This window comes from Aptenodytes forsteri, unplaced genomic scaffold (assembly GCF_000699145.1).
Source record: "Aptenodytes forsteri isolate BGI_AS27 unplaced genomic scaffold, ASM69914v1 Scaffold284, whole genome shotgun sequence".
NCBI classification, from domain to species: Eukaryota; Metazoa; Chordata; class Aves; order Sphenisciformes; family Spheniscidae; genus Aptenodytes; species Aptenodytes forsteri.
This window is the reverse complement of record NW_008794445.1, coordinates 982,788-1,008,634: the sequence shown is the minus strand read 5'-3', so window position 1 is coordinate 1,008,634 and position 25,847 is coordinate 982,788. Positions and strand designations below refer to the sequence as shown.

Below are 25,847 nucleotides of genomic sequence, written 5' to 3'. Positions count from 1 at the left end.
GAGCGAGTGGCTGTGTGGTGCTTAGTTGCTGGCTGGGGTTAAACCACAACAGGCATTTATATATTCCAAGAGGTTAAATTGCTTTTTGTTAAATTTTACCAGAAGTACTTCCTTGAAGCAATAACATGATGGAGAATGTGTTCAAAGTGATTTTTTTTCTTTTTTCCTCCTTTTTCTGACCCAAGTCATTAATGTTTTTGTCTCATTTCTGAGTCTTATTTTGCTGCATGGTACTTGGAGAGACTTCCTGTGCTGCAAGAGCAGAACTCTCAAAAAAGTGTAACATTTTTGTTTTTGGAGAAAACAACCATTTGTCTTAATGTTTCTGTTCCCTGGGTAACCTGGATGCCAGAAGCCTCAGGTCGGACTGCTTTCGGGAGAATTACTCTTCTGGCGCTGATGATTGAAGCATAGTGCCTGCAAGTGGAGTGGTGTCTTGAGCAAACAAATCATTATTCTAATGCAGCAGATGTACACTGAAGGGGTACATTCTTTACCTCAATTCATAGTCTCCAGGGGATCTGTTTAGAAAAACATATATTAAAGCTGTTAAACAGCACCTGTTTGTGTATTTGGAACACATCCAGGGAATCTTCTGTGTCAAATACTGATAGAAGCTAGAAATTTTGTTGGTGTCTAGAGCATGATGGCTGTTTTAATGCCAGTGTCTGAAGATTCTGTGGTAGGTTAGATGGGTATGGTTACTCCGGTCTCCAAAGCTCAACCTGCTCAACTAAGAGATAGGTAGGAGAGGGAATAGACAGCACATTGCTATTGAAGGTACTCCATCTCCTTTCCCATCCAGTTTCTCCACATATTAGTGTAGTGCTCCTAATGGTTCACTGAACAAAACTCTTAAAGTCATTGTGCAGTGATTGAACCCTCCTTGACCTTGATGGATTAGTCTGCAAAGGAGACTGTGCAGCCAGCACCTTGCTGGTATTCACTTGGGAGTTAGGTAGTCTCCGGGCTTGGTGTTTAAAAGAAAAAATTCTGAAGCATAGTAACTTCATGATTTTTATTGTCCTTGTTACATTAAGGGAGGAAACAGTGTTAGCTATTGTAAGACAAATCACTTGCTGTTGTAGATCTTCATGTGTACCTCAGGCCCAGTTGTCATTTTCACAAGAAACAGTCCTCTAGATCTGCTTCTATAGAACATGACCTTGAAGTATTTTATTTGTAATTCTTGGATGTTTACATATTTCTTAAGTTTCTGAGCTAGTAGAACGCTTCTATTTTAACTTCCTTGGTCTCAAAGTCGTCTTTCTCAGCTTGCTTCTTAGCATTGGTCTGCTATGCTGCACGGTATATTGCACTGTCCCAAAGTGCATCTTTATTTTCTATAGACTATTCTCTGTGTGTTTACCAATTCAGGGATACTTGATTGACAGAGCTGTTCAGATTATGTAGAGGCACAGATGTCTCTTCCAAGTTGCATGTAAAGGTCAAGTTCTGTTTCCACTAAACCCAAAAGAATATAGCCTGTGGTTTCACTAGTTTGTTTCCAATATTTGTCCAAATTTCTGATGCAAAGGACAACGTTAAGTTTGGATACTAATTATGGAGGATGTTTGTTTTGATGGTGTTTGTATACAAATGGCAAGAAAAGATGTACGTAGTTTCTGATTTTCTTAAGAAATGTTTTACATGCTTTGAATTACTTGAGATTTCTAAATGCAGCTCTCAAAATCTGTGTCTCGAAATGTGGTTTTCAGTAGAACAAGGAGCTAAAAAAGAGTCCGTTGCCCACTTGTTTTTTAGTAGTTACCACACCCTTTTTGCTTCATTCCTGTAAACCAGAGCAGAAATTGTCTGGCAGTCACTTATGTAATGCTTCAGCCCTTGCTGTCAGTCTCCCTGCAGTTCACTGGTTTAGTATCATGAGCTGCCTGAGCTTTTGCAGGCTGTATACCAGTTTTTCTTTCCTGTCAGAACTTCATAAACATTTGTGTAACCTAAAATTACAGCCTAACTTGTTTTTCTGTTTTGCTATCTCCAGATTCAGTTAAGGAGTGCTAGAGAAAGGGGTATGGGCTCTAGTCCAAAAATGGCTTGGGGAAATAAATATTTGCATTTGACCCAGCAGGATATATTTCTTTTTTTTTAAATGAAACTTACTTTTCTCCTCATGACTGTCCTCAAACTTGAGATAATGCAAAGCTGAATCTTGGCACTGCAGTGTTCCTGCCAACTCAGGTGATTTTCACCTTTTTTGCATCTTGAAGCTCTATTGTTGAGAACTGTCTTGAATATGCTATGTTTGTCCTTCATTTGATTTCTTTTTTTTTTTGTACTTGATGGTAGGTTATTAGCATTTTGAAACGTCTCTCTAATGCATTCCTTAAATGATAATGCAAAAGCAGGCTCTCAGGCTGTGTTCTGGTGTTCCCCTGGAGTGTTTTTGATCCTACTCAAACCAGCATGTCAGGTTAAAGCACCACAGTGAACATATTTGATTAGATTTTATGCCAGTGAGGTTGTTCCGAGTAGCAGTGTGTCAAGTGCCCGGGGCTCCTCCTGTGTTAGAAGCCCTGAGGGAAGGACGTGGGTTGTAAGATTATGTTGAGGTTGGAAGAGAAGTTTGAGGAGGGACTGAGGAACCGAAACTACTGCATGGTTGAAGCACTTACATGCATGTAAAGACTAATTTTTGCTTTAGGTCAACTCTTTAACTTGGTCAGCCAGCCAGTTGCCTAAGTTGGGCTACAGGCATTCCCTGCAATGCTAGGGGAGCAGTATAGTAACGGAAACCTAGAGGGCCAGGCCGCTCAGTTCTGCCAGACGCTTGGTGGTTGGGAGGTGGGTGGTACCATCGAGTTATGGTTAAGCTTTTAGCCTCAATGAGTCAGCTATAGGCAGGGGACTGCAAGCCAAGCCTTTGCCTTTCAGCTACACTTCCTCTTAGCTGGAGAGATGATGTCACCATTGTGTGAATGCTATATTACTTCTCCTTTTATGGAGATGAACAGGCTTGAAACTGGAGTCACTCATGCAGAGGAAGTGGGTGATAAAGGCCTGCTAGGATGTTCTGTAATTGAGATGTGGAGCTTAAACTGCACATTCTCTTGTAGTCTCCCAACCTTTTCCTTCTCCCATCCCAAAATATCTAAGAACAAAATTCAAGCATTTGGGGCTCTATTAATTTATCAATTATGCCAATATATTTGACCACAGCAGTTCAGCATTCATTCACATTTGTTGTTTTGCAGTAGAATATTTGGCTGAGGACTTTTTATGTACAAGACGTCTCTCTTGTGAAAACAAATTTTGGTTTAATTAAGGTTTTAATGTATACTGAAGGTCCTGGAAGCAGTCTAAAATGAGGTCTTTTATTTTTGGACTGAAGAAAGTCAAGAATGAGTTAGATATTATGGTTTTTTTAATATAGTAAAATTAACCTACTGATCTTATTATACCATACTGCTGTATAGCTTAAATTTGAAGGATGTTTGATTTCCTGAATTTCTGGATGCTTGAGGCTGCTGCTTCGTATGATCACTTGAATACTACGGTGATGAGAGCTAAAGAAGAGCCTTGATAAAAAGCTTTCCTTGCCAGCTGGTCTGAAATACAGAACTGTTGCTATAATTAACTAATGAGTTGTTATTCTGGATTGTTTTTAATAAGTGACTCTGTTTAGGATTGAAAAGCAGATGCAGACTTCTTTTAATCAGGCATTTCTTGATTGTGTTATTATAAGCAACTGAGTTTATGGTACCCAGCACATTCTCTTTTGCTGAGTAGGTTGGTTGCACAACTGACAATGGAGTAAAGGCAAGTGCTGACTGAAGTTGTGCAGTACGCCCATGTTGAATGATCCTTTCAAAAAAAAAAGCATAAAGATCTGATGTCCGCCCAGGTAAAGACCATAAAAAAAAAAAAAAAAAAAAGGGGTGGAGGTGGCCTCTTGTCTGGGCAACTGAATTCTGATTCGTGATTGCACAAGTCAGTATTGTATGGATAATGAATATTGGCATTTAAAGCAATTCTTAAGTGGAAGTGTGGTCTAAGAGTTATGCTTTTGTATGCGTTAGCTCTTTGGCCCTTCGGTCAGCTCCAGTTTCCTGTTGCTCAACACATTATTCGAGTTGTCTGTCTGTACACAATTAGAAGAATTCCAGCTATCCCAATGACTGCTGCTTTGCAGTCCTGGGAAAGAATTTCCCCCGGATTGCAAACAGGAATGTTGCCTTTTATGGCAGTGTATGCACGCTGCCGGTGACTTGCCTGCACTCGCAGGTACATTCCTGCTGGCTTAAAGCAGAGGTGACTAACGCAGCTGCAGCAGGCCACCAGGAAGGTATGTTGGGGGAGGAAAACATAATGCCGAGAGGATTTTGAACACTGTCTGTGACTTTTCCTGCCTGAGCACCTTTCAACACCTTGCTCTGTGTTAAGGCGTGGAAAAATCCTGTGCTTGCCCCTTTGGGACTTCCTTGGGTCGCTCCAGGATGCTGTTGCTACCTTGCCTCATTGGAATGAGGCTCGAAAAGAGTTTCTCAACTAAGTGCAACAAAACTTGTCATGATCAGAAAGTGTTCAGTGCCAAAGAGCTTCTGAGTATTATCTGATGTTGGTCACCTTTTTCTGTTGGGCAGTTGGTTTATCTGTCTGCTTACCAATGGTTTTTTTTGCTGGAATAAGGATCCTCTCCTGGAGGAGAGGGAAGGGGAAGGCATGCACTTTTCAAGTGCTTAGGGCTCCATTGTCTGTATGAGGAGCCCCAGCTCATAATTCCAACACTAGAGTTGACTACTGGGAGTAAGGAGCACCTTCCTTAGGGTTATCTTTTTTTTTCTTCTTCTCTCTCAAATTGGCAGCTTAGAAAAGCTTCTGTAATACCTGAATGCGAGTATAACCTTTTCTTGGACAAGTGGGCTGCTTGTTTATAGTCAAGCTTTCAAAAGTCAGATGTTATTCAGAGGCACAATCTTTTCCTTTCACATAGCTGCTTTGTGATAGAGAATTGCACCCAGGTGTCGCACTACTGAAGAATACATTTCCTTAGGCAATCCATAAATGAGTCATTAGTTTTTCCCGTGATCCACCCTTAGAGTGCCCAGTCACACAGAGGGCTGGTGTGTGTCTGCTGAGCCCTTGACCCACTGGGAACCTGGAATGGGTGGGGCCTTCGGAGCTGGCTAACATCTATTCTTTGCCTGTCCCTCAGCAAAAGCAGTGCATATCTTAAAGGCAATGAGTAAGATTCAGCACTTGAAAAAATGAATATGCAATGCTAGTAAAGCTGCAGTATCTAGTTTTGAATGCTTAAGAGTTTGCTGGGCCAAAACCATTTGAGTGATGGTTTTCCTCTGCTTGCTTTCTTCCAGCCTTAGGGCTGATCAGCTCTTTCTGAGAACAGTATTAACAGGGATAAAGCAGATTATTTTCCTCTAAATTTTCATGCTCATCTGCATACAATCAGCTTCCAGTGAAGAAGCTTAAGAGCAGGAGTTACCTATCTGTAGCGTGTGAACCTAACGTTTCTATTATTGGTTTCAGAATAACTTAAGAAAAGCTAGCATCTCAAATTTTGTAGGTTTACCTGCTTTCCTTATTCCATGAAAATGCGTCCAAAGGCTAGATATACTTCTCTCTTTATAAACTGAGTTTATAGGAGCTTTTTCTTGATGAATACGGCATTCATGACGTTAGGACTGAAATGCTAAATTCACTTGCAGTAGCAGTGTTTAAGGGTATGGAAAGTTGTTTCAGGTACTTGAACTCTATCTGACTATAAAGCCTTCCCTAATTAGAGCTCAATCTCTTTATCTTGCGCAAAACAACTTGAATGGTGACTCAATTATACTGTCTAAGTACTCTTTGGTGGAGAGAATACAGAGTGCACTTGGGTTCTCTAAGCTACCGGAGAAAGGAATAGAAAGAACCAGTAGCTAAAATATGGAGACAGTCACATCCATAAACGTACTGATGAAGGCTACCAATTGCTGAAATAATTTATTAGAGCAATCCAGTGAATTTTCTACTCTCATGGATGTTTGAGGCTTGCTTTCTCTCTTTTTAGAGGTTAGATTTCAGTCCAACACAAAATTGGAGCTCAGTGTGGAGAAAGGAAAGAATGACGATAACTGGATGAAATCTAACTGCTGTGCTACTCAGGTTCTCAGACTGGGTGATCTGATGGTCCTCTAGTCGTGATCTTAAGCAACGCCCCCCCCTCTCCAGTCAAAGAAAACAAAACAAAAAAACCACAGCTAAATGGATAACTTGCAAACTAATGGGGATTTTGAGTTTGGTGGCACAGTTTGTTTTGTGAGTACCCCAGTAGCTCTTGTGGACTGTCTGTGAATGACTTGCTGTGCCCAAACCTGTTCCATGTCTGAACAGGTCTCACTGCCCCTGTGGTGCCCCCAAGCTACTAAGGCTGTTGTGGCATAGGCACAGGCACTCTCCAGTCTGCCCAGTGCTCCCAGCCACAGGGTGGAGGGGGTAGATGAAAGGTGAAACCAAGGCAGGTGCAGGGGAGTGTGTTCACACAGAAGTGGTGGGGGAGCAGTGGGATGAAGGCATGGTAGAAGGACTAGTCAGGAGTGCATATGAGGAAGTGGAATCATAGGTGAAAGCTGAAAGGAGGTTAAAGATATGGGAGAAGATAGTGGTGGATAGGCTGGGTGAAGTAAGTTCTGTAACTGGAAAGATGTTATCATCCACAGCTGGGAGTTGAACACAGGAATTAGCATGTCTACTGGTATGTCAGCATGAAAAAGAAAAGGTTTCTACTGTTACCAGCTGCTCTGTTAATACAATAAGGGACGGTGCCATAAATAAATCAGCTGTATAGGACTTAGGCTGCTGCTCAGCATTGTAGTTTTCAAGTCCATTCTGTACAAAATAAGTAACAAAAACTTCTCACTGAGGTTCCAGTGTTTCTTTTGGGGGTGAAAGCCTCTGTTTGATGTGAGGTTTTGGCACTTTGGGATTTGTAATGGTTCCTGTCCCACTTCCTCCTTCCCCCTTCCATTTCCACTGCTCTGCTGCTAACTTTTGTAAGTCAGTATGGGCCCAGTATACTGAGGGGGGGGCGCTGAAGAACAAGTAGATGTACATCAAACTGTCGCTCTATGGTAAAGAAACATTCAATGAGAGTGTTCTGTATTGTTTGTAGAAAAATTGTAATGCAAACAGTATTCTTTCTGGATGAAGAAAACTAAATTGCGATGGTACCATTATACTTTGACAGATGGTGGGAGGTTGGCATCTATTGCCAGAAAAGGAGTTACCTGGCCATATTTCTGAAGACGCTTGGCATAGTTTACTAGTTCCTGTTTTTGGTTTTGGTGTCGATTTCATGCAGTCACAGAAATTTAATTTTAGACTCTCAGGCTAACTACTTTTTTAAAATTTTATTCTAGATCGAGAGGATCAGTCCATCCTTTGCACGTGAGTATTACAGTTGTCAGCTTGTCTGGATGTCAAAGTCTGTGTTAAAAATCTTGGTTGGAGGACTCTCTTAATTGTAAATGCTGGGGGTGGGCTCAGTGAATCAGGTAATAGTAGAGAGTCAAGGAAGGTCCCACTACAGTTCCTCCTATGTATATGTAATCCTTTCTGCAGCATAATTTTTGTAAGAATTGGAGGAAGAAGGGGCGTTTTGAAACAGCCCCTGTACTTAAACTCCTAAAGAAATACAGCTTTGTCAATGGAAAGGGCTTGGAGAAGTCCTTCAGATTTGATGCAGCTGTTGTGTTTAAGTACATTCATACTGATGAGGCTGATACAGTAACATGCTCTTGATACGGCAGTTTCTCTTCTAGACACAGCAAAACTTGTTGGCCCTCAGTTCTGCTTAAGGAATTGGTGTGTTCCTTCTTGCAGTCAGGAGGCTTCCTTTTGAAAGATTCACTTCATTACCTTTCACCCCTAGCTCTGCAGCAGCCTCCGGATTATTCCTCAGCCGCTTGGCAATCTTCATATCCAAGTGACTAGAAAGCATAGTTCTTTATTGCCTTCCCTCCTCCGTACATGTGTACAGAACCCGCACCCAGCAGCAAACTGGCTGAGGGCTAGCCTGCAGTCCAGCTACACTGCTACCGCTTGCCAGTATGACTTGTGTTTTCTTGGTTTCGAGGGAGGTGCTGTAATGGCCAGAATGCAGTTAAGGAGCTCTGTAGCCCTTTTGGGGTTAGAAATAGGAATATGTCCTCCTACGTCTTGTTTGTGAATGAATTGCAGATTTTCTTTACAGAGGTGAATCGGGAGCTGGTAAGACAGAGAACACCAAGAAGGTCATTCAGTATCTGGCTCATGTTGCTTCCTCACACAAGTCTAAAAAAGACCAGGTAAGACCTGGGTTTAATGATGCTTTATTGCTGTGCTGACTTTGGACAATAAATATATATTGGCTGATTTTGGTAAAAGCCATATTGCTCAATAAAAGCCTAGATACTGACACTTACCAGGGGACTGAGGAGGACAGTGAACTATGAAACAATAAAAATTTGTCAAAAATTGCAAGCCAGGGAACATTGTTCTAAGTCATAACTCCTTTGAACTCAGTGGAGCTACAGTGGGTATAAACTCATCCACAACCTCTTGGATTCATGGGCAAGTGCATGGGCAAGAGACACTGTAAGTGAAACATCACCCATACTGATCTCTTTACACAGATGTATTGCTTATAACCAGTGTAAAACCTTTATAGATTAGGTCTGGCTATTATATATACTGTTTCAAAACTGGAGAATACAGTGATAGGCTAGCGGACATCAGCTGAAAACTTTAAAATTGTAGGAAAACATTAAAAGGGTGGAAAACAGCCAAGTGTTAGCAGCACATGAAAGGAGGGTGGTGGTGGTGGTGGGAGGACTTCAAAGATGTCTCACTTATATCTTTTTCCCCCTCCCTCTCCCCCGATGGACTATTGCCGAATTCATCAGTTGTATCCTCGTAGGTGAGCTGCACGTTTACTGCACGTTCTGCACCAGGAATGCGTTTTCTGTCCCATTGTGTGATTTTTTTGAGCAGCTTTTCACTCCACACCAATGTCACTTTCTGCAGCTAAAACAAATCCATAGACAATTCACAATTTTATTTTTTTTTGTGTGGTGCACAGTAATCTTTTTGTGAGGATGTTCAATTGGAGACTGAAGTAATATCAAGAATACTTGTGTTCTGTGCTCAATACTCGTTTGCATTTGAGGTTTTTCTTGCAGGATTTTCCCAGGTACACTATTCAAGAAGTATTCCTCCAGGGCAATAGGACTGGACCAGGCTTTCCTAGAACCATCTTCCTAATAAGATAAATGTAGTTAGGTGTTTAGCTTTCTATTCCCTGCAGTGATATGCGGCTGCAGGTTGCAAAGAAAGGTTGGGGGGAAGGTTGCCCTGCAGACAGGGTGTTCCAGGACTGTGAGCTTTTTAGCCAGAGCTGAAGACATTGGAAATGTTCACTGGTGAGCTGTGTAATGAAAACCAGATGCCAAGTGTGTCCACTGTATCTCTACATAAGTTTTCCCATAGTAGCTTAGTGTGTAGGCATACCTTATGTGTGTAGAGTATATGAATAAGAAGGCATCTCTGCATGCAGGCATACTATGTGCACACATATAGTAATAAGTAACTTCTGGAATCCAACCAAAAAAAAACTTTCTATGTGCCAAACTTTCAGACATGTGAAGACTTTTTCCATGGTCTGTCAGTAGCTGCATTTAGAAACATTCTCCTTTTTTCTTTTTTGAAGTGCGGAAAATAGAATCATGGGGTTGAGTTAAGTATTCTTCCACTGCTTATCCTTGAGCAAAATTTCAACCACCGAAGCAGGACAGGCAGTCTGCTTAGGAGAATAAAACAGTCCTAAGTTGCACTGGTTGGTGATTTACCCAAGTTTGATATTCCCCCCGCCCTCCCCCAAGTTTTGATTCTTCCGAAAAGTCTTGCAGCTCATGTTTTGCTCCACTTTTATGACTAAACAGTAGCACTGGCCTTATCAGGGAGGATTTAGAACTGGAGTCTTTGAATGTTAATTGGTAATGAGTGCTCTAATGCAGTGATTCTTTACAAATCTTAAACTTGGAACCAGATTATAAGGGTTTATGAAGATGAATACGTTAAATTTTTTGAGGGTCTTGGGTATACTGGTCACGGCAGATTTATTCTTTAGGGTTGAATAAGATCGTGTTGAACCTTTATGCTGCAAGACTAGGCATAGAACTTAACCAATGGTAATATAGAAAGTAGCAGTGCTTTATCTACCAGAAAGGTTTCTTGACTGTCTCCAGTTAGAAGTTTTGGATGTAAACCCCTGTTTTTCCAAGTAGCAGAGCAAAATCAGATTTATAAAGCATATTCTTCAACTCTAGCTCTCTTGTTTTGGAGGTAGTGGCAGCTTCCACTGTTCCCAGTGCATTAGCATATTCAGCTAAATAGCTTCTAGCTGCATGGTGTGACTACTAAGCACGTTAAGGCTGCTTTTGGGGCCTATTGAACCTAATTATATAAACACTTTTTTCATTTGATGAAACTTTATTTATGAAAGTTGAGATTTCCCGTGTTTAGTCTCTGCTTCTCTACTGACTTCTTAAATCGTGTAATGGTTTTTTCAGGATGAGAATGTTTGTAGCTAATCAGAAATTCATGGGTAATAGTTGCTAATGCTTAAATATTTGTGATGAAGATTAGGTTATTGATGATCTTTCTCTCTTCCCCATCCAACCCACTGTTGTTGGGACTCAGTTGTTTGAGAATCTCTCACATGACTGCAGAGAAGAATACAAAAGCAAATTCCTAAAGTGTAAAAATCGAAACAAAAAACCCCCCCACCACTCAGTTGTTTGAGAATCTCTCACATGACTGCAGAGAAGAATACAAAAGCAAATTCCTAAAGAATCGAAATCGAAACAAAAAACCCCCCCACCAAAACAGAAAAAAAAACCCCACCCCCCCCCCCCCCATCTTAAGTATTTTATAATTGCATGCTGTTAAAGCTAGCTGTGATTTCAACCCCCCCCCAAAAAAACAAAAAAAAAAAACCCCACCCCCCCCTCCCCCATCTTACAGTTTTTTAAATTGCATGCTGTTAAAGCTAGCTGTGATTTCTAGATGCCTTTCTTCATACTTCGTGAAGAATAAATGGCGGGCAAAACTTCTACCTTGCATAGAATTCATTCCAAAAAATGTATGAGATGCAAAAAATTCAGAGTACAAGATAGATGTCAAGGATTTTAGTTGCTTTAAATTGGTGTTGCAACTTCAGAGCAGTAGAAAGAGAGTGTACTGAAGAGTGTGCACTGCCCAACCATGGGCTAACAGATCCAGTGGCTGCTATTGTTTCTGTTTTCATGAGGAATATTGTACATACTTCAAATGCATGCCAAGTATTAAACAAATTTTGGTTCAGGTCAAGGAATGTCAGAAAATTGGTAGTGTCTTAATGATAGACACTAGAATTCTAGAAAGCTTATGACAGACAGCTGTGTTGTACTGTTTTTGCTTTGCAAAATTACCCATTGTATAAGAATAATGAAGTCTCTTCCTTCAGTGAAAGGTGACTGTCAAAATTTAAGGTAAAAAACCCCAACAAACCCCACCCAAAAACTTCTTTAAAATTTTAAAGATAAAAGGATTGTCTTTTTAAACAAAGACAGCGTGCAGTGTGTGCCAGTGAGGAATGGATACATTGCAGTAATTGCAGCCACTTAATCTTATGTGCCATTGCCATAGCATGCTGAGAACTTGCTCCTTCCACTGTATCATGGTGCTAAGGCAAGTCATGAGAGCTAACTGACTGGACCAACTCTTTAGCATTTTCCTTTCTCCACAGCTCTATATTGCTGTGTCCCTGAGCTGGTGTTCTCTATGCGTATTGCTACCTTGGTGGTTCAAGAGACCTAATCGCCTCTAAACTACAGTTTACCAACACCTACTTGACATTAATGACACTTTCTTCCTGAAGTACTAAATAACAGGAGGGTCTGTACTATGGATTTCTATAAACTTTTGATCTTTGTGTAGCTAAGTGTGACCTTAGCTTTATTTTTAGCCAAATAATTAAAATAGTCTTGGTGTCAAAGCCGGACTTCTGTTTAGAGGAAAAAAATGGGCTTTTTTAAATCTCTTCCCTCCTTGTTCCATTCAACCCTAGTTGGGTTGAAATGCTATGTTGCTGGCATCTCTCACTTGCATAGTAACAGATTGCAGTCCCAAACAAAGGCCTAGGACTTCAGTGCAGGATGGGGAGGAGGAATGGAGTGAGAGAAGAGTGTTCCACCTTCAGTACGTGTGCCGGAATAGGAGGGTAAACGTGACTGCCACGCAGTTTCAGGGACTGAACCCTAGTTTCAAGGTTTTCTCCTTACAAAGCCACACGCTGGCTCTGTTGTGAGGAGCAGATGTCCCGGCTCAGGTTCCCTTCCCAGGGCTAACCTCCTTGTTATATACACTTGACAGCGAATGAAAGTGCTTGCAGCAGCTGCCCCTTCTGTATATGTGCAGTTCTGCAGGGGCTGAGGGTCTTGTTTGGCCTTGCACTTTGCAAGCATGAAGTGAGGTGATTGTGGAAGTAAGAAATAAAGACTTGTAGACCTTTGTACAGTTTCTCATGTATATTCCTCTTTTTTTTTAATTGCATGTATTTTTAGAGACACTGTGTAAGGACTGATCTGTTTTATAATGCACTTTGAGAATGAATGGGAACAATTTTCCTTTAGAAATACCCTTAAATAATTTGCCCATAAACTGCAGTTCTCGTGAATCAAACTTCATTTCCATCCGTTACGCACAGGAAGTCTTGAGTACTTACTGATAACTGCTAAAAAGAGAAACATTAATCTAAACTGTCATTTTCTGTCCCTAGAAGCTTTTTAGGTAATACTGAAATATATAGAACTCTATGCTTTTAGCACAGAGAACAAGTAATTTTTAAAAACAGCCAGGGATATATCTAGAGCCTGCAGGGAAAGGTGTATATGCTCCAATGGTCTAGTACTTGGCAGGGATAAAGGTTCTGAATTTCCTTTTTCTACAGCTCCAGCATTTTGTGTTCCTTGAGGGGAGGAGTGTGTGAATATGGCAGCAGAATGCAAGCGATCATGCAGTTTGTGGGATACCACTAATTCTGTTTTTTTGTGTGCCTCCTTACAAAAGAGGTTTTTGCTTTTGGAAGATTTAGAGTCTTAGTGCAAGCTTTTTGTTTTGTTTTTGTTTTTTTAAAACATTAGACCTTTAAGACTAGCTTCTTAACCTACTACTAGCAGAGTTCAAGCCTGTCTTGCAGTAGCAAGACAGGATTTTCCTCACTCTTCCAGCCTAGACAGCAAGACACTTCTGGGATGAGGGCCTGATCTTGGATGGTACGGTGTTTCGCTTTGATCCTGGGAAGTCTGTGGGATGTTATGGCCAAGTGGCTTTGAAGGGCTTCTTGTTAACAGAAAGGCAGCTCTGGCATGCCCTTGTGTTGAAGAAGGGAATAAGGCATATTTGTGAATGTTTCTGTTTTACCCAGATAACTAATGAGTCTCCTTTGAAGGTTTAAGGGATCGTCTCCTAAGGTTTAATAAGGCTCCTCTACAACAGATGCCAAGCTAGTGTGAATTGAAACTTCAGCGCTGGTTTGACCCAAGGTTAATGCAGTAAACCACTACCTACTTATTAATTTCTGATTTCTCTCTAGGGAGAACTGGAGAGACAGTTGCTCCAGGCTAATCCCATCCTGGAGGCCTTTGGAAATGCCAAGACAGTAAAGAATGACAACTCCTCAAGATTTGTGAGTATTACTATCCAGCATGGGTGCCAGTATTCTACACTTTCCCGAGGGAAGACTTGGTCTGCTTTTGGGTGAATTGTTGTCAGGGATAGGACAACTGTCTGTGAGTGACTTCCTTCAAATTAATCTGGGAAGTGAATTTAATGCAGTGAATTATCCAGAATAGACCTGATAGGTCTCTGGAATGAAGGAACCTGACCTGTGCCAGAATCATCTATGCCAATTTTTATTGTAAGTTTATTACAGTCAGTTTTATCTTGGAGAGTAAATACTGGTCCTTATTTTACTTGCTCTGGAGAGCAATGGACAGCGTCTGAGAGGCAGATGGGGGAGCTAGAGCTGGAACTAAATGAAAATGGTTGAAGCTAATGTTGAGGGAGGTGGAACTGTCCAGATCATATAGAACATGAAACTGAAGGGACCCTGGTTGTGGGAAATCTAGGCTGAAACATAATGAATTTGAATTGTAGGCTGTCTGAATGTCAGAAATGTCTGAAAGTGCTTGGTGTCGTTTGTTAAATCGCTGTTGTGATCAGCAGGCATTGCCTATTGGCTGTCCTTGTTTTGCCTAAAACCTGCCTGGCCTGTTCTGAATTTCCTTTCCTGGATTAAAAAGAGAAGGTTTACCTTTGCTGTTTACTGCTGTTATCAGATAGAATGAATACTAATTTTAATGCTATTATCTTCCTCTTAGGGCAAGTTCATCAGAATCAACTTTGATGTCAACGGCTACATTGTTGGAGCCAATATTGAGACCTGTATCCTTTCTGTAACCCCTTAAAAGGAGAAGTTAAAGGCTATAGAGGTGGCAATAATGGTACCTAGTAATCTCTTCACGACTGACTTTCTATTTGTCAGGTCGAGAAAGTGGTAGGAAGCACTTAAATTTATGCTAGCATTTATAAATTATGTGATCATGGTGGAAATCTTTTCTGAATGAATGAATTCTAATCTTAGGAGGCTGAAACGGAAGCATAAACTGCCGTAAGATGAATAGCTTTGGAATTTCGTAAACCATTCTCACTTCTGTCCAAGGCAAGTAGGGATGGATGGCCACTGCTTTTCTGGTTTTTATCAGTTAAGTCTCTCATCATAGCCATCATTCAGAGGCCAGCAGAACTGAGACTGGAAGCTCAGTGGGTTATTGACTGATAGCGACTACTAAATCAATACCCCTGTTAATTGGCATGAGGAGAACATCAGGTAGTATGAGTTTTTTCTCCTGCCATAGAACAGGAATTGATTTGTATGTCCTGCCATATGCCTTGACTCTCTGAAGATCTGCTGGAGAAGTCACGTGCAATTCGTCAAGCCAAAGAGGAGAGAACCTTCCACATCTTCTACTACCTGCTCTCTGGGGCAGGCGAGCATTTGAAGAGTAAGTATGATTTTGTTGTAGTTATGGGGTTCCCTCATCACAACAACAGAGGGTCCAAAACACTTGTAGGCTAGGACCTGTTCCTTCACGGTTTTTTGGCTCTGCCTTTTAGATATGGTCACCCCTCCTCCACTTCTTCCGTACACTCATACATCCCTCTGCCTTCCCCCTGCACTTCTCAGTTCCCGAAAACTTGCTTCTCTGGTTCCTTCCTGCACTTGTCTCCTTGCCAGCAATGACTCTGTGCCCTTCCTTATCTAAATCACTGTCCCATGTTTAGTCTCGTCTTGCATGACGTAAACCCTTCTAGTGCGGGAATGGTCCTACTGTGATGTGCTTGGTGTTTAACTGAATGGAGCAAAGCTACTGGCACCTAAGCAGCTCTAGAAGTCTAGGATCCTAGTGCACCTAGCTCAGCCTGGTAATCAGGGTCCATGTTGTGCGAGAGCTGCAAGTTGATCTGGAGGAAGGACAGGAGGAGAGGACTTTTCTCATAGTTGCTACTGTTTCAAGAGCTATATATTAACTTTCACCTGACTTGAAACAAATGAGGTGTCTGAAATTAAAGGCAAATTTACTTTCAAGTTAACCCCTACTTCTTATAGGCTTAGGGCATAATGATGATTGACACTGCTTTGGTGGTAGCCCAGAGGAGGGAATAGAAGGAAATACGGCAGAAAAACTCCAATTTTATCTAAAATAAATTAAATGTTCAGCCTGCAGTAAAACTGGGCTTAATCCCAGATTCATCCAGCACCTGCTAGCATATGCAAGTCAGAAATTTGATCTCAGTGGTAGAGATAGATTGTTGTCTATTTAAAAAAAAAAAAAAAGGGTGCCATAGTAACTTTTTTTTCTCAATTCTTTCCTAAGCTGATCTGCTGCTGGAGCCTTACAACAAATATCGCTTCCTTTCCAATGGGCATGTTACGATCCCGGGTCAGCAAGACAAAGATATGTTTCAGGAGACCATGGAGGCAATGAAGATCATGGGCATCCCAGATGAGGAACAGATAGGTATGAATCCTCTGAAGGGCTTAAAAATGTAAGGAAATGAAAGAGGGAACAGATCATATCTTTCTGGGGTTCTTTGTTTTGGGTTTTTTGTTGGTTTTGTTTTGTCTGGTGTCCATGCCCCCCTCCCCCCCAGGTGAACGGTGTGCAAGTAATAAACTTAGTGGCTTTGGAGTGACCCACTTCAGCATCTACCAGCACAGTTTCAGTTTATACAGTTAATGTTAGAAGTCAAGCAGCTAATGAAAACATGCTTCTGCTTGCTGTTTTTGTTCCCAATCTGAGGGCTGTATATTCAGTTTATGAATAACACATCCAAGATACAAGAATCCCCTCATTCTCTTGTGCAATGCACGGCTTGTGTGCTCCCCCTATCCCTAAGCAGTGGCTTTAAAGTATCTAATCCAACCATTGCTGGATTAGTACTTTGCGAATGGCCTGGTCATAGTGCCTTTCTTTCCAGCTTAACACTGAACTGCTGATCAGAAATTAATATTGTCTGATTCTGGGAGCACAGTACCATGACAGTGAAGCTAGAATTGCATGCAGCCAGCACAAAGTGCAGTGATACATATTCACCAGAGCTCTCTGCTGTCTCATTCATGATCTGCCTCACTGGTTGGGAACCAGTGTTCTGCAACATCTCAGTTTCTAAATGTATGTCATCTTCTAAAACTAGGATTGTTTTTTCTCTACACTGAAGCAAGCGTCTCTGGTGGTTTGAGGTCACCACCTCCTCTGCTGGAGGCTGCAGCTCTTGTGGCTGTAGGGAATATGTGCCTGTGCCTTAACTGTTGCTCTTCACAGTCCAGCCTGCTATAAATCCATGCTGTCGTTATCCGCAGTTTAATACACTTGATATTCTGTGAATCATCTGAGACTGAAACTGCTGTATGAAGGTGAAGAGAAATTTGCCTAAACCGAATAAAAGAATTGGCAGCCTAATTTATTGTCAGGATGTTCAGCTATGCTCAGTTTTTTGAGCTGGGTTTTTAACGTATGCTCTAGGGCATGTTTGCTGTCACGTAGGTGAGCTATTGGTTCCAGGCACTACAGCAAAGATAGCTTTAGTGTTTTGCACTCACTGTTCAAAGTGTGAAGTGCGTTAATGTTCCTTATAGGCTTAGAAGAATAATGCATACAGTAGCTGGCTGGATGGTAGTCTGTATTAGTTTTGATATAAAGTCTAAACACTAACTGTCTTCATTTATGAGACAACATCAAAATAAGCTGTCTGTCCAAGTGCCAGGACTCCAGATTCAGCTGTCAAACCACTGGATTTCATAACGTGCCACTAAGAACATATATGTTTCTTTTCTGTTAGTCCTGATGTAGCATATATGGAGCCTTTGTTTGCTCTGCTATCAAAAGGAGATTGTTTTAAAACAAATGTTTCTGTAACAGGTAGAGTTTAGGGGATGAAAAAATCTTTGGTACAAGATCCCCTTTGCAGTTTACTTTGCTTAAGGCAACTAGAAGCTATTATGCAATGAGCTTTGATTGATTGAGTTGAAGCTATGGCATTGAAAACTGTCTTTCCTGTCCTAGCATCTGATGCTGCTTTTGTGATGTGCACCATTCAAAGAATATGAATATATCATTAGCAATGGGTGGGGTGCTTCAGCATGTAATTAGTAATAGTTATGGTACAGGCACTTTCACCCACATCCTGCTGCCCTTCATACATTATAATGTATGTCTGTATGGACTACAGACCTTGGTCAGGGAGCTAAAAGTGATATGGGGTTAAAGGAACAGAATCTTCCTTCTCTTAACTGGTTTGTATGTACTCTTAATAACTCTTTCCTGTGTTTAACAGTAGTCATTGAGGAAAATAGTGAATTTTGGCCCTCTAACAGATGTTCTATCAAAAAATACAGATGTTGTGGGATGGCGCATTACCCTCAATCCTGTCTCCCACTTTATTATAGTGATGTTGAGAATGGGTAAATTTCTAGGCTGCGTAGTCTTGCATAGGAGGGACAGGGAAAGTCCTGTGTCTGAATGGGGGTCATAAAGAGGAATTACCTGTGGTGTGTTTTCCCAAATTCTAGAAAGGTCTTCGGGATGTTGAGAAGGGCCTCTTAACCATGTCAGGAAAGGTAAGTGGGTCATATCAGGGCTTTTGGAGATGTCTGACACTAAGCTATTATTATTACTTTAAAAGGTCTGCTGAAGGTTATCTCGGGTGTTCTTCAACTTGGCAACATAGTCTTCAAGAAGGAGCGTAATACAGACCAAGCCTCTATGCCAGACAATACAGGTAACCAATCTCCTTTTCCCACCCCAAAGAAAAATGCAGAAAAAAGCCTACAGGAAGTTCTTGCAAGTAGAAGAATATATTACAGTATGTAGGGAATGCTGGAGTCCTGTTTTTCTAGGTGAATTACTTGTCAAAGGAGCTGACATGCTCCTTCATACAAATACGCGCTGTTTTGCTAGGCATGGGTTTGCAGCCACCCATGGGCAGGAGTGTGGCACTGTTCTTGTGACAGGGCTAGGCAGGAAGTACACGTGATGACCAGATGAAAAGGATTACTGGAATATGTAGCATGTGTGTTTTAACCAGAAGCTAGGAATGATTGCCCCTACAAACCTATATTATCAGATTTTAAGGAACGTTCTTTGCTGACTTTGTAGGTAGACTTGTAACTGTAAGAGTAAGGTGGATAGTTTTGTGGTGGGTATAAAGTATGCGTACATATTTTAATTGCACTGCCCATTGTTGCCTGTGTAAATAGTACCATGTTTCATGTGATAGGAGGCTATCTGTTGGAAGACTTAGCGCTTAGACCTTCATTATAGATGTACTGCAGAAATATAGGAGGTTGCTGATTTATCTTTAAGTGTTTATAGTTTTGGCTTTTATTATTATGGAAAATATGCTCTAAACGGCATTTTGGGGAGGAGAGTAAACCATTTGGGTTTTGGATCTTGAATCTGAAATACAGAGTTACCTCAAAGACTAATCAGTAGATGAAGACAGAACAATTAGCTTGATTAAGAAATCCGTTACTTGACGTATCTTTAAATTGATTACAGACTGAACTTTGCAAAGCTTCTGTGTTATGACTTAGTGGTTTGAGAGTATTGCTTCAAATTTACTCTCATGGTTTCTGGAGAAACTCAGTAACCTGTAGTATGGGTTGCAAGAGTGTTTGGGGGATTTTTTGGTTTGGAAGATACCTTTCTTTGTCTCATTAACCTGTTCTTCATTTAACGTTTTTTATAAGCTGTTTCATGACTCTCTTGGGAATGCAGTTGCAGGAATATTCTTCCTTTTTCTCTTGCTTTCTGTGAGAAAAACAAAAGAACTAATTTCTTTATTGTTTCCTCTTACCATCTTTAGCTGCTCAGAAAGTGTCTCACCTTTTGGGTATCAATGTGACTGATTTCACTAGAGGTATCCTGACTCCTCGCATCAAAGTTGGGCGAGACTATGTCCAGAAAGCTCAGACCAAAGAGCAGGTATGCACTCTCTAAAAATGAACGAGTACTTTAGTCTTTAATCTTGCTGCCACAAAGCTAACAAATGTATTGGAGGTTTCTGTAGTGTTTAATAACCATATTTATGGCTGCAACTTATGGCAACTTCACTTGAATAACGTAGCATGCGTATTGTTTCTAGTATTTGCTCACTTGATCTGTATAAAGGTAGAAATCGCCCTGCCCCGTAGCACTTTCTCTCATCTGGGGCGGTGGGGGGGTGTGAAGAGAACGCAACTCCCTAATTTTGGTGACTGGCTGTCCCAAGGGAGTAAGTTCCTTCAGTGCTTTATGCAAGGATGACACTTTCAAGTTGCTGTAATACAGAAAGCACCAGTTTTGAGTAGGTGAGCTACTAGTGTGGAAGAATTTGCTGCTCAGCCTTGAAACTGATCGTAAATTTTGTAACACTCTTGAATCAGGTTGTTTTAAATGAAACCTGACCTAGGAGCTAGTGGCCTCCTGAATGGAGCAAAGCCCCTGTGCTTACTCACTGTGTGGCTTCTTTATCAACATATCCTTATTCTCAGTGTAAATAAATGTGCCCCTGTAACATGGAAGGGATTAGGAAGAGAGTGAAGCCTAGAAATAGTCACAGGCTGCCTTTCCATTTTGATATTTAATTTCTTACTATACATAGTATTTTTGTGTCAATCACAGGTAGGGTAGTAGCATGGGAGGAGGGGATTGGGGTTCACAAATCCTAAATTACAAAAGAATTTAAATGCTTTTCTTTGGGCCTGTGAAACACGCTATGTTACTATAGTCTTTGGAGGTGACTGGGCATAATTTTTCTTTCTTGAATACCAGGCATTGGTTTCTCCAACAGGCAGGATCCTGAAATTTGGCTTTGACACACTAATTTAGTAAGACAAATTCTTTGCTCTTTTATGGAGTATCGCTGTGCCATCTGCTTTTCATTGGGAATAACCTCTGAAATGAGCCTTGTTCAGTGAATTTGGTGGTGGAGATAAAATCTCAGACTGCAGTTGGGCCATTAGATGCCAAAACAGTGTAATCTGTGCCTTCCTTTGAATTATAATGTAACTCCTGATATTTGTCTTTTTTCTATTTAGGCTGACTTTGCCATTGAAGCGCTGGCTAAAGCCACTTATGAACGTATGTTCCGGTGGCTGGTTATGCGTATCAACAAGGCATTGGATAAGACCAAGCGACAGGGTGCCTCCTTCATTGGAATCCTTGACATTGCCGGCTTTGAGATTTTCGAGGTAAGGAGATGTCAGGTCCTTGCACTCAACACAGTTTACCATGGAGCAAAGACCACTGAAGGAAATCGCTTTAAAACTGGAAAAGAATAATATAGTTTTGGAAAGGATTTGTATTCCACTTCTGTTATTTGAGACCCCTGCTGATGTGAACTGTCAGATAAGTTATTAACTTAAGTGGTTCATTCTTTAGTATTTTATGTATTCTGCAAATGTTTTATTGCTGTATATTCTGGTGCTTACATCCTCTTTGGCACGTGCATTAGAATTATTTTAATTGCACAATTTCAGGTGTTCTTGATGCTTTATAGCTCACAGCTTAAGAGTTTGCTAACCTACAAAAGTCTTTTAAAACATCATGTAGAGCTATGGATCACCACTGGACTTAAAATTTTATGTCCCATTAGTTAGTCTGTCCCAAAACATTTAAGGGTTGACCCACTGAAACCTATTAGCATCACTAAAAATTGTTAGAAATGGTTTCTTCTTCCTGCTGCTGAGTTTTGGAAAAGACAAAGACAGGGTAGACCAAATAAGATCCAGCATAAATTCTGACCTATGTATGCTCCTTTCTGCAAGAAGCCTGAAAATCGGGGATCAGAGTGTGGTTTCATGTACAGCTAAACGGATTTAACAGCAGCTCCTTGATGCAGAAAAGGAGTGAACTTGCTCCTTTTCCCCTCTACTGCTCCTGGCTGCAACTGCTTGTACTGTTCACCTCTCTAGCCCCGTGGAAAATATTTTCTTATGGTGTTTTATAATTGAATCAGTCTGCAAAGGGGAATCTGAGCATAAAAACTGATGCAAGATAAGTAGGCGAGGAAGAGCTGAAGGCAAGTTGAGGGAGAGATGGAAAAGAGAGGAAGTGGGAGCTCCCTCTATAGGTGGCAGTGAACTGTTAGGCCAAACCATTATGTCTATGAAACAACAATTTTAGAATGTGGCTTTGCCTTGTACTTAGTCTGAAGCAACCACAGGCTGCCATCAGAAAAGAACTATCCTGCCATTATCCCAGCCAGGCAGCTCCTATCAACCTGTGTTACACTGGATCTGGCTCATGTGCAGCTGCAAGGTGAATTGGACCAGTTTATTCATGAAATGGAAAACTAAGACACAGAAAAGTTGATACTTTTTTTTTTTTTTTTTTTTTTTTTTTTTCCTTCCCCCTCTCTGATCAGTCTACATTTGGTTTCATGGTTGCTGGATCTCATGAAAAGGAGGGGAGTGGAAATACATGATTAGGAATTACTGAAACATGGAAGAAATAGATCAGGACCATTCTCTTCAGCAGCTGCATTATATTTAGTGTGGTCTAACATGAAAATGTACTGTGAGTTATTAACCTTGTCCTTACAGTTTGAAGAAATCTGGAGACGTTGAAGAAATTTCCCTCCCTTTCCTTGCTCTGATTTTTATATATGAGGATTAAAAAGGGACTTTCCAGTCCACGTGCTCTTAGGAATTTGTCTTCAGACCTCTGTTGCTTCCTCTTCCTATGAAGAGAACCTGCCAGCTCTGAGTTTGTGAGAAAACCAGAGTCTTTTCTATTCCTGAGTTAAGCAGCTGCAGTAATTCTTCTGCTGTTTACAACTAAACATTCTTTTGCGAAGTCTGAGGAACAGTGTGTATGAACTTCCCTAGGGATTGCAGCAGTGATGCAGTGGCACGTGATAGGAAAGGCAGTTAATAAGCAAATGGGGTTATTGACAAAGAGCTGTCCACCCCACACAGAATGCTAGCTTAAATTCCTGAACTGTAAATGTGACCTTTTGTGCTAAGAGAATAGTAGGTCTGTCTGCAAAAGCAACTGTTCAAACATCTTTCTACCTTTTTCTTCATTAGCTGAACTCCTTTGAGCAGTTGTGTATTAACTACACAAATGAAAAGTTGCAGCAGCTCTTTAACCACACCATGTTCATTCTGGAGCAAGAGGAGTACCAGAGGGAGGGCATAGAGTGGAATTTCATTGACTTTGGCCTGGATCTGCAGCCCTGCATTGACCTCATAGAGAAGCCGGTAAGCTTGTTCGTCTACTGTCGAGCAGCAAGAAATGGCTGCGCTAATTTTGTCATTGAGCACATAACCTCTACCTGCAGACTGGAAACTAGCTTTCTAGCTTTTGTAATCCTCTACTGACACTGTGGTATGCTTAGGAGCAGAAGTGAACAGTTTCCTCTTTGTCTGAAAGTATGTCATCAATAAATCTGTTAGTATCAGTTCTGTAGGAAATATTTCATGAAAATAGATCTAGTCAGCCACTTTTTCCTCTCACAAAATTGTCTTCATTTGTGTAGATCTGCATGGTGCTAGATGTATGTGTGGCTTACCATAAGTAGTGTGAACTTTCTTACTTAACTGTAAGTGTGATGAGAAGCTGTGAATCTCTGCTTTCATTCTGCTCTAATGAAACTTGGAAATTTATAAATTTCATAGTAGATGTTCCAATAGTAAGGATTAGTTTGTGAAATGTTCTGCTATGGTCTTCTGCATTTAGACACCTGGATATTTGGAGAACAGTGTGATAGTGTTACTTCTATTAAAAATTTTTTTTTTCCACGTAAAACAACCTAGACAAACGTCATGGAAGAGACCTTCTCATAAAAATGTTTAGAATTCAGATGAGGATTTTGAAGAATTATTAACAATTTCTATTAGTATGGAAGTTGTTGAACTGATACCACACAACAGGTGAATGTGATGGGGATCAGGCTTAGGTATCCTTTTTTTTTTTTTTTTTCCCCCTAGCCATCTAAAGGTGTTAATTATTGGTGTAGTCATGTATTTAACGATGCTTTGATGTTTTCCTTCTTTAAGGCTGGGCCTCCTGGTATACTGGCCCTGCTGGATGAAGAGTGCTGGTTCCCAAAAGCAACAGACAAAAGCTTTGTGGAAAAAGTTGTACAAGAACAAGGCACCCACCCCAAATTTCAGAAGCCAAAACAGCTGAAAGACAAAGCTGATTTCTGTATCATACATTATGCTGGCAAGGTAAAGAATTAGTAGCTAAAATGTGAACATTGGAATGTCTGCTGTATTTTCTAATGCATAACCACTGCTTCTTAGAAATGGCTGCTTTACAAAATGTCTGCCTATGGGAAATCAGTGGAAGACTTCACAAAGTTGTTCCATTGCTGTGGACCTGACAGGGCTTATGGGGTTTTGCCTGCAAGTTATATATGTATAGTTGAAGACGTGTCAAACTGATACCAATTTAAATTTGTTCTCTGTGACTTACTGAGATTGGAGGTACTCTTCAGAAACCTTGCATCAAGACTTCATCACCAAAAATGATGATACAGTTGTTTTTTGTGTCACACTCTGGGTGGTGCAAACTAGCATTGCAAATCCATTCCCTTTACTGACAGAACAGAACATGCAGCTGTTTTCAAGGGTTTGAAATTTGTAGGTGTTCTTGGATTTGCCATCTAAGTAAGCATGACTAGGTAATCTGTTGTTGATTGTGCAAACCTCAGTGCTACTTTTATAGACTTTGCAGGATCTTGTTGCATCTTGTGCTGCAGAAAATCCCCCCAAGTTTCTTGACATGTTTATCTTCTCCAGGTGGATTATAAAGCAGATGAATGGCTGATGAAGAACATGGATCCGCTGAATGATAACATTGCTACTCTTCTCCACCAGTCATCGGATAAGTTTGTGTCTGAGCTGTGGAAAGATGGTATGTAATTAAACTTAATCTCATTTGTTTTTTCTTGTTTTATGTGGAAGAGTTTGTTTGATCATCAAAAGTCTGTGATGAGCTGTGTTGCTTTTTTTCCCTGAAGACTAAGCCACCAAGATGAGTATTACCTGGAACATCCTTTGCTTAGATCGTGGTATTGCATTAAAAATTCACTGTAACTCAAGAGAAAGGTTCACTTGCATCAACTTACGTTAAGCTTGCTGCATATATAGCAATTATTTCTCGAAACCGAGAATGCCAGGATAAAATATGAATGCACCATTATGTCCCAGCAGCTTGCATAGCTGCAACGCTCAAATACAAGATCTGAGGTTGAATCTACATTTTTAATCCTGCAACTAGTGTGTTCTTGCTGCAGTGTTGTTCAGTATTTTACTCTATCTTCTCTGGGTTTATCTGCTTTTGAGTCTTACTGTTGCTGTCACTTTCTGTGGTGGGTTTTCTTTGACGTCTCTGTCTGTTGCAGAGATGCAGAACGTTCAGAGAGCCTATTTCTATCAACACTTTCCTATTCTTCATCTAGAACCAGGTGACTGAGAAACCCAGCTGTCGTGTCATGTGTGTGATGCATCCTAGAGCCATGCAAGAAATGCTTCCGTTAACTTTTCTTTGTCCCTTTGTCATACCTGCTTGTCTTTCTTGTTCATTTCCTCTGCTTTGTGCTAGTAGCTCCTCACGGACCTTGAAACAAAAGCAAAACTCTCACCTTGCAAGTGGATACAAGAAAAATATGGACATATTCAGGTTGCTCTTGCAAGACTTGCGTAGGAACAGCTAAAAGCAAATCCCTGTCAACTGTTTGAACGTAGCGCTAGCAAGGCTGTATTTCTTGCAAGATTTGGAAGGAAGATTTCTAAGACTGCGTTTAAACTGAAATCCAGTTTAACATTGATTCTAGTATTGGGATTTGACTTCAGCTGCCAATCGTTTAAAAGAAAGTTAGTTTGGCAAAGGAACTTGTACTGCATGAAAAATGGCTGTCAGCCACTTGTGCCTAACAGGGCCTTTTCTGTGTGAGGCTCCTTTTGGACTTGAAATGTCAACTGAACCACAGCTGATCAGTTCTCATTTATTGTTCTTAGCTGGATCTTCTGTTGCAAGTGACTGTCCTTTTTACTGTCTTGATGTAGATTGCAGGGCTCAAGATTAAGAGGATTGTTCCAGCCACAATCTGGGACACTCTTCTGTGGCTTTCCCTGTGATGTCATCTAGTAACATAACCTTCTTTTCTTTCTGATAAGACAACCTTGACCCTATTCTAACAGCTGCTCTAGAAGTGAGCAGTTCTAAACTAATATTAACTGTAAATCAGAGTATCCT

The 25,847-nt window shown here is 40.8% G+C and overlaps 1 protein-coding gene across 1 annotated transcript in view; it reads left to right on the top strand.

Annotated features, from left to right (window-relative positions):
* MYH9 (myosin heavy chain 9) overlaps positions 1 to 25,847 on the top strand; it is a 72,594-nt gene that overhangs the window by 25,032 nt on the left and 21,715 nt on the right. Inside the window, exons 4-15 of the mRNA XM_009289938.1 lie at positions 7,377 to 7,404; positions 8,210 to 8,303; positions 13,631 to 13,723; positions 14,418 to 14,481; positions 15,003 to 15,101; positions 15,975 to 16,118; positions 18,283 to 18,378; positions 19,465 to 19,583; positions 20,678 to 20,830; positions 22,670 to 22,843; positions 23,642 to 23,815; positions 24,389 to 24,503. Of these exons, the coding sequence (XP_009288213.1) occupies positions 7,377 to 7,404; positions 8,210 to 8,303; positions 13,631 to 13,723; positions 14,418 to 14,481; positions 15,003 to 15,101; positions 15,975 to 16,118; positions 18,283 to 18,378; positions 19,465 to 19,583; positions 20,678 to 20,830; positions 22,670 to 22,843; positions 23,642 to 23,815; positions 24,389 to 24,503 (1,353 nt within the window). The remainder of the gene's footprint in view (positions 1 to 7,376; positions 7,405 to 8,209; positions 8,304 to 13,630; positions 13,724 to 14,417; positions 14,482 to 15,002; positions 15,102 to 15,974; positions 16,119 to 18,282; positions 18,379 to 19,464; positions 19,584 to 20,677; positions 20,831 to 22,669; positions 22,844 to 23,641; positions 23,816 to 24,388; positions 24,504 to 25,847) is intronic.